This window comes from Myotis davidii, unplaced genomic scaffold, assembly GCF_000327345.1.
Source record: "Myotis davidii unplaced genomic scaffold, ASM32734v1 scaffold187, whole genome shotgun sequence".
NCBI lineage: Eukaryota > Metazoa > Chordata > Mammalia > Chiroptera > Vespertilionidae > Myotis > Myotis davidii.
Genome location: NW_006383018.1, coordinates 4,196,960 through 4,206,157, shown reverse-complemented (window position 1 = coordinate 4,206,157; position 9,198 = coordinate 4,196,960). Strand labels below are relative to the sequence as shown.

Sequence of the window (9,198 nt, the reverse complement as noted above, 5' to 3'; positions counted from 1 at the left end):
AGCACTAAGCATAGTGAATCTTAGGGGCGGGAGATGATGGTGAAATGTTTGCATCTGAGATGATGGAAGGCTTATAGCTATTGGTGATTCTATTAGTTTCCTAGGGCCACTGTAACTAGTACCACAAACTGAGTGGCTTCTACAACAAAAATGTATTGTCTCAAAGTTTTGGAGGCTGGATGTCTTCAAGATCAAGGAATTGGCTGGTTCCTTCTGAGGGCTGTGGGGAAGAATGTGCTCTATGCGTCTCCCTTAGCTTCTGGTAGTCTGTTGTCAATCTCTGGCATTCCTTGCCTTATAGAGGCATCACCCTGATCTCTGCCTTCATCTTCACATGATGTCATCCCTATATATGTATCTCTGTGTCCAGATTTTCCCTTCTTATAAAGATACCAGTCATGTTGAATTGGGCCCACTCTAATGACCTCAGGTTAACTAGTTACATCTGCAACCACCCCTATCTCCAAAAAAACTCACATTCTGTAGTACTGAGGCTAATAATTCAACACAGGAATTTTGGGAGGTCACAATTTAACTCGTAACCATTATGATAAGGCCAATAGTGTGACCATGAGGGTGGAGATGGATGGAGGTCAAGATCATTAGACGAGAGGCAGTCAAGAGGGTGCAAGGCAAATGTATTGAAGTGATCATCTACGTATCTATTGAGCCACCAAAAATTATGACAGGAATAGTGTCTGAGGGCATGAGTGTCTCTTCCCTTCAGCTGTCTACAGAATGGAGGTCAAAATACATTAAAATGTATAAAAAACAAATACTCACCAAACTCTCAAAGCCTGAAATATTTTAAGACTGAAGTTTAAAATAACATGGAAGTCATATTTTTTATTCTGCCTTCTATCTAAGGCACTTCAAAAAATCTTTCATTATCTCTATTATATCATGTTGAAAAAGTGAAACTTTTAAGACTGTTTCTCCTTTATCCATCCTCTCCACCTAGATTTGACATTCTTGGTAGTGTTAGTGCCGAGAGGCAGTTTTACACAAAAATTAGTGAGGCATCAGCTAAGAGGGGACATCCATTTATTAGCCACAATCTGTCTTTGTTCTGTGCTGACATCCTTTGAGAAATAACTCATTTCACTGTTCCTCAGTAGTGTTCACCCCATGCCATGATGTCAAATAATTCCTACCTCAGTGGTCCACTCATTCTTTGTTTCAGAAGGCTGCAAATCTTTTTCTCCCACCAGAGGGATCCCTGATACTATTTTTCTTTCTCATCCAATTTTCAACTCTTTGCCATTGTTATACGATCCTCTCCTGCAATCATCTAGCATTATAGGGAGGGGGGCAAGCTATCCACGGTTATTCATTCTGTTACTGACACTCCTTGAGTCTGTCTCAGTTTCTGACTGTCATGCCATAGGAACCTAATGACACTGTGAGGCTGTCAATCTTAAGTCTCTCTTCTCTAAGGTTCTTCCTTCTCTCTAGCTCCTGGGCTCTGAGTCTGTTAGAGTGAAGACTGTTGTGGAAGGCAGACTAAAACAGTTCTGTCTGATAAATATCCTTTCTAATCTTTCTATGTTATGCTTTGAGTAAAGCCTTTCATCTTTATGAATGTACATGATGGTTTTATACATATTCTGTGGATACATGAAAAGTGTATATGCTTTGTATTTGCTCTCTTTATAATATAATGTTTTGTTTTGTTTGATCCTTAACTTAATGCGTTTAGTTTACTTATCCTTATAATACCTTTACTTTTCTATTTTCCCTTAAACAAAATTATTGATTCATCTTTTTCATTCTGAGTCAGTAGGACTGGGTTGGGGTCTGGAAATTTACATTTCTAGCAAGCTTCCACGTGATGCTGATGCTACTGTGAGAACTGCTCTCAACCTTATCTGTACAATAGAATATTCCCGACAATTTTTAAAAAGTACTAATCCTAAACTCCACTCCCTCAACCAATTAAATCAATTTCAGAATGTGGAGTACCAGTGAGCCAAGGTTGAGAAGCCCTGATCTCAAGTGTTTCAGGATATTCAAAACTTGCAATTCAACCAAGTACATGATTGTAGGACCTTCATTACTCTCATATCAATAATTTAGGCTAAAATGGTTTTAACAAAGTTAAAAATGCATACTATTTTCCTTATCTAATTTCAGGCCGGCCACGCCAGTGTGAACTACAGCTAACTCTATAGTACCTCTGAGGGCCACAAGACTTAGCCAACCAAATCAGTTATCTAACATTTTGCTATCACATCCCCCAAAGCTCTAGCCTTGTCAGCCTAACAGTTTGAGTTCCAAAAGACAAGTGATAAGTTAACCAATTATCTTATTATTGTGTAACAAAAATGGCCAGCTTCCTAGCTGTGGATGTAGTTTTCTATTTTCCAACCCACATCCACTTATCCAGTTTTGTATTTTAAAGTTTATTTGCAATATTCAACTATGTGAACTAATTTCTGTATTACTTAAAATTATGGTTTTGAGTTATGAAAACAAGCAACTTTCACCAAGTTAAGCTTAAAAGGGACAATTATTATAAAATAAAGGGGTGTGCTGCCCTAATTAGCAGCTACTGCTTACGTCATAATCACAATCATAATCATATAGGAAACAGGGTGCTAACTGGAACTATAAAACAGTTAAAATAAGTACCAAGCAGTTTTAAGAGTCAACCTTAAACAGTATTATATATATAATTGACTGACTTCAACGATAAAGTATCATACTAAAATACTTACTGTATTACTTTTTCCAAGGAAGAAAGTTGCAGCTGTGATATGAGTGAACAAGTAAATCTACCTGAAATGACCAAAGACTGGAACAAAGAGCATGTGAAACAATGGGTAACAGAAGACCTTAAGATCGATGAGAAATACGGGCAAATTCTGTTCAATGAAGAAGTGACAGGATTAGTCCTGCAGGAATTAACTGAAAAAGACCTTAGAGACATGGGGCTACCACGGGGTCCAGCACTTTTGATAAAACGCATGTATGACAGATTGAATAATATTTTCCCTGAAAATCACAATCAGGATTCTGAACAATTAGAGCATATAAAAGCCTCCAAAAAACACCAAAAAAAGCCACAACAGACACAAAAAGAAGAAGAACAATCAATGCCATCCAATATTGATCATAATCTTAGAGAGATCAGAGATACCAAAGAACAAGAATCTGTTCTTATAAAAGAAAATGCATTAAATGAAGTAGTGACCACTAAAGACAAAAAAAAGAAAAAGCTAAAAACTGAGCAGTTAACTTGTATGCCATATCCTTTTGATCAGTTCCACAGCAGCCATCGTTACATAGAACATTATCTTCTTATACAACCTGAAACAGGACCACTCAATCTCATAGACCCAATACATGAATTCAAAGCCCTCATAAATACAGACACAGCCACAGAAAAGGATATTAAGATGAAATTTAGCAATGAAGTCTTCCGATTTGCATCAGCTTGTATGAATTCACGCACCAATGGCACCATCCATTTTGGAATCTTGGACAAACCCCATGGAGAAATTGTTGGCATGGAAGTCACCAGTAAAGATGCCTTCATTGACCACTTCAATAAAATGATCAAACAGTATTTTGAAGAAAGTGAGATCAATGAAGCCAAGAAGTGCATTCGGGAGCCAAGGTTCGTGGAAGTCCTTCTGCAGAACAACACACCATCTGACAGATTTGTCATTGAAGTAGATGTTATTCCAAAACACTCTGTATGTAAAGAAAAATATTTCTACATTAAGATGCAAAACTGTAAAGCTGAAATATGGAAACAAAACCAAGATGCTTCACTGTTTGTGAGAGATGGAGCTAGCTCTAAGGATATCTTGGCCAATGTCAAGCAACGGGATAAGGATTTCAAAGCGTTTACAAAAAAAGTCAAGTCACTAGCAGTATCGAGAAAAGAGGCTGAAGAAGAATATGAAAGGAGGGCAAATAAGAAAGAGAGTGAAGGACAAAAGCTGGTTAAACTTCTCATAGGAAACCGAGAGTCACTGGATAATTCATACTACAATTGGTACATACTTGTAACAAATAAATGCCATCCAAACCAAACAAAGAACTTAGATTTTCTAAAGGAAATTAAATTGTTTGCTGTTTTGGAGTTTGATCCTGAATCTGAGAGCAAGGGGGTGGCCAAAGCTTACAAAAGAAGCCGGGTAGCAAACCTTCACTTTCCAAATCAATATGAGGAAAAGACTACTACAAGAGAGGCAATTTCTAGCCTGAATCTTTTTGATCAGCCCAGCTGGATCTTCTGCAATGGCAGATCAGACTTGAAAGATGAGAGGTATAAGCCTCTAGAACCACATTTATGGCAGAGAGAAAGAGCTTCTGAAGTCCGGAAACTGATTTCATTTCTCACAGATGAAAATTTAATGATAAGAGGGAAATTTTTGGTAGTGTTTCTATTACTCTCTCTGGTGGAAAGCCCAGGAGATCCACTCATTGAAACCTTCTGTGCTTTCTACCAAGCTCTGAAAGGAATGGAAAGTATACTGTGTATCTGTGTAGACTCACAGATTTATCAACGTTGGAAAGATCTACTACAAGCAAGACTGACAATAACAGATGAATTAACAAGCCATAGTATTTCCACTTTAAATTTAGAATTGATAAACAGTACTATCCTTAAACTAAAACCAGTCACTCAGTCATCAAGAAGGTTTTTGCCCTCCCATGGATCATCTTCGGTTATCCTAGAGAAAAAGGAAGAAGATGTCTTGACTGCACTGGAAATTCTCTGTGAAAATGAGTGTAAAGACACAGATATTGAGAAAAATGAATCTAAATTCCAAGAATTTAAGAAAACAAAAGAAGAGCACTTTTATCGAGGTGGCAAAGTATCCTGGTGGAACTTCTATTTTTCTTCTGAAAACTATTCTTTACCCTTTGTCAAAAGAGACAATTATGAAGACCTTAAAGGTCTAATACAGTGTTGTGCAGAGTCTCCTAAACCAATATTTGTAAAAATTATCAATCTTTATCATCATCCAGGCTGTGGGGGTACTACATTGGCTATGAATGTTCTGTGGGACCTAAAGAAAAACTTCAGGTGTGCTGTGTTAAAAAACAAAGCAACTGACTTTGAAGAAACTGGAGAACAAGTAACCAAGTTGATTACCTATAAGGCAACTAGCCATCAGGATTACATTCCTGTACTTCTCCTAGTAGATGATTTTGAAGAACAGGAAAATGTCTACATTCTACAGAATACCATCCATTCCATTTTAGTAGAGAAGGGTTTGAGATATGAAAAAACATTGGTAATTATCTTAAACTGTATGAGATCCCAGAATCCTGATGAAAGTGCAAAATTAGCAGATAGTATTGCACTAAAATACCAACTTTCTCCCAAGGAACGAAGAGCTTTTGAAGCCAAACTGGAGGAAATTGAAAAGCAACACAAGAACTGTGAAAATTTTTATTCCTTCATGATCATGAAAGAAAATTTTGATGAAACATATATAGAAAATGTAGTTAAGAATATCCTAAAAGGACAGAAAGGACAGAATACTGACAGCAAGGAAGCTCAACTCATTTCTTTCCTGGCTCTACTCAACTCTTATGTTACTGACTTTACAATTTCAGTGTCACAGTGTGAAATATTTTTGGGAATCACAGGCACTAGTACACCCTGGAAACCTGAAAGCCTAGAAGACAAGATGGGAACCTATTCCACCCTTCTAATCAACACAGAAGTGGCAGAATATGGGGGATGTGCAGGCGTGCGCATCATCCACCCTCTGATTGCCAGTTGCTGTCTAGAAGAACTGGAAAGAAGCTATCACTTGGATAAATGTCAAATTGCATTGAAGATATTAAAAGAGAATTTGTTCTATGATTCTGGAATAGGAAGAGACAAATTTCAACATGATATACAAACTCTTCTGCTTACAAGACAGCGCAAAGAATATGGAGATGAAACAGACACTTTGTTTTCTCCATTAATCGAAGCTTTACAGAATGATGAAGTTGAAAGGGTCTTGACTGAAGGAACTCTTCGATTCCCACAAAATGCATTTATTTGTCAGGCCTTAGCAAGACATTTCTATATTAAAGAGAAGAACTTTGACACTGCTCTGGACTGGGCAAATATGGCCAAAAAGAGAGCACCTAAAAATTCCTATATCTCAGATACACTTGGTCAGGTCTACAAAAGTAAAATCAAATGGTGGTTGGATACAAACAAAAACTGTAGGGTTATCGCTGTAAATGATCTAACACGTTTTCTAGAAGCTGCAGAAAATGCATCAAGAGCTTTCAAAAAATCCCAAGAGCAAACTGATAGGAAAGACTATGAAACAGAGACCTGGTCACTACAGAAGTCCAAAAGAAAATATGAAATGTATAATACAGCTGGTTTCTTGGGTGAAATAGAAGTTGGTCTTTACACTATTCAGATTCTTCAGCTCACTCCCTGTTTCCATAAAGAAAATGAATCATCTAAAAAAATTATGGCAGAAATTTTATCAGGAAAGAGGAATATTCCTACAAAACCAAAAAATGAATATTATTTGGCTTTAACTAAGTTCACTTCCTACTTACAAAATTTACAACCGGATATGAAAAAGTGCTTTGACTTTTTTACTGATTATATGGGTCTTTTGAAAACAAGGAATATCCAAAAAGAAATAGCGGAGATCTTATTAAGCAAGAAAATCAGTCGTTGTTTCAGTAAATATAGGGAACATTTCTGCCATGTGGATGTGGGTCCATTACAAAGCAAAGAGAGTCAGTTACTCCAAGAGGAGAATTGCAGGAGAGATCTAGAAGCTTTGAAAGCAGACAGGTTTTCTGGACTTCTAGAATATCTTAATCCAAATCACAAAGAGGCTGCAATCATTATGGAAAGTATAGTGAACAAATACACTTTTCTCTTTCAGGAAAATCCAAACAAACGGCTGGCAAAGGAGAAACAAAATTTCATTTTGGCCAACATTATTCTCAATTGTCTAAAACCCAATTCCAAGTTTATTCAGCCACTCACCATACTTAAAAAACATCTCAGAGAAGTGTTACAATGTGTAGAACTAGGTTACCCATACCCAGACCCTTATTTCTTGGCCTGCCTCCTGTTCTGGCCAGAAAATGAAGAGCTAGATGAAGATTCCAAGTTAATGGAAAGGTATGTTTCATCCTTATATAGATCCTTCAGGAGACAGTACAGGAGCATGTGCAGGTCCAAGCAGCCAAGCACACTTTTCTACTTAGGGACAAAGAGAGGTCTCAACAGTCTTGTGCATAAGGCCGAGATAGAGCAGTACTTCAGTAAAGTACAAAATATAAATTCCTTCTGGCAGAGTGGAGATGTGTGGAAAAAAAAGGAAGTCAAAGACCTTCTGCGCCGTCTCACTGGTCTGGCTGAAGGCAAGAAAATCTCTATTGAATATGGAACAGAGAAAAAAATAAAAATACCAATGACATCTGTTTATTCAGGTCCACTCAGAAGTGGTGGCAACATAGAAAGAGAGTCTTTCTACCTAGGGTTTTCCATTGAAGGCCCTCTAGCATATGACATAGAAGTTATTTAGGAAGATATATTAGCTCAAATATGTTTATTCATATTTCACTCTGATCTTATTCCCTCTATCCCCATGGCATTTTAATGGCATTATTAGCTTACCTCTGATTATAGGTTTTGCTTTCATCTCCCCCAGTAAATTAAAAGTCTTTGTAGGACATTAAACATGTCTACACACAGAGCTTGGCACACTGTAGAACAGCAGTTCTCAACCGGTGGGTTGCAACCCCTTTGGTGGTCGAATGATCCTTTCACAGGGATCACCTAACACCATCCTGCATATCAGATATTTACATTACAATTAATAACAGTAGCAACATTACAGTTATGAAGTAGCAATGAAAATAATTTTATGGTTGGGTCACAACATGAGGAACTGTATTTAAAGGGCCAGAAGGTTGAGAACCACTGCTGTAGAGTCAATTGTTCAATGTTTTAAATATGCACTTTCAGACTAACATATTTAATTAAGAAGTTTCAATTGATATCCACTGGTGACATCATTACTGGTTGTATGTCAATAAACTCTGTTTAAATTCTATCACGCTTATGAATTTTCTGAATTATTCCTTCACTGTAAAAGCAGATATTTAAATTAGATGAATATGGAAGAGAAAGCCCCTCCTTAGTTTACTGAACTAAAAAACAGATCCACACCAGAGTGCCACTTCCTCATCTTGGTATCAATAAAAACGTATGTGCAAGGTAAACATTCTGTTCCCATCCCCCATCTGCCCCTACACACACACACACACACACACACACACACACGCAATTCCTTATACTCCTTGCCCTTTTCTCAATTCATTGCTATGGGAGGGGGATAAGAGAAGACAACCAAGTAGCCACAAACTTGAACTCCATCCATCTTGCTCCCATTTGGTACAGATGAAACTGTTTCCCCATTCTTGCCTCCTGTCAACACAGTCTTAGTTCCACCTGTTCTTTAGATCCCAACTCCCTGGCTTATTTTTTCATTTACTACCCTCTTTACTTCTCAACCTGTGCTATATGAATGCTGCTTTCTCTCTCAAGTCCTTATTTTCACACAACATTTTCAGAATATGGCTATTCTAATTTCTCCATCACACTCAGTTCAAGTAACCAACCACCAAGAAGTCTTCCCTGACCACTGTAACCCCTTCCTGATTAGTTAACTTCCTCATGGCAATATGTGCTCTCAGCTTTCCAGTGCTGGGAATGCCATCTCAGAAGCTTGTTCTTGGACTTAACACCAACCAGAACAGCCACAAACAACTTAGAGGCTCAGATTTTAAGAGATCTCTATTGCCTATGAAGTGAAACACATGATAATATCGATGAAACTGAATACTTAACAAATATATACTTATTTACCCATTACTTTATATCTCCCTACTAGAGGCCCAGTGCACGATTAAATCACGCACGGTTAGGGTCCCTAGGCCTAGCTGCAATCAGGGTCATGTCTGCCGCCCAGCATTGCTCCTCACCTCCATTGCTCCTGCCCTGTGAACATCCACGCTCACAGCCCCCGCCCCGCGAGGCTCTTCAGCCTCAGCCACCCCACCCAGCAAAGCTCCACACTCAGCCCGCGTCTTGCAAGGCTCCTTGTCCTCTGCCGCCCACGCCCCATGATGCTCCTCCGCCTCAGCCACCCCACGAAGCTTTATACTAATAGCCCCCGCCCCGTGAGGCTTCGGTCTCAG

At 38.3% G+C, this 9,198-nt stretch overlaps 1 protein-coding gene across 3 annotated transcripts in view; it reads left to right on the top strand.

Annotated features, from left to right (window-relative positions):
* The window catches only part of SAMD9L (sterile alpha motif domain containing 9-like), a 15,733-nt gene extending 7,952 nt beyond the window's left edge, over positions 1–7,781 (top strand). For 2 of the 3 annotated variants that reach the window (XM_006779210.2, XM_015558339.1), the window contains exon 4: positions 2,736–7,781. In XM_006779210.2, the coding sequence (XP_006779273.1) occupies positions 2,757–7,520 (4,764 nt within the window). In that variant the 5' untranslated portion in view covers positions 2,736–2,756 and the 3' untranslated portion in view covers positions 7,521–7,781. The remainder of the gene's footprint in view (positions 1–2,735) is intronic. The other variant, XM_015558338.1, reaches the window with a different exon arrangement.
* The last annotated feature ends 1,417 nt before the right edge of the window (positions 7,782–9,198 follow it).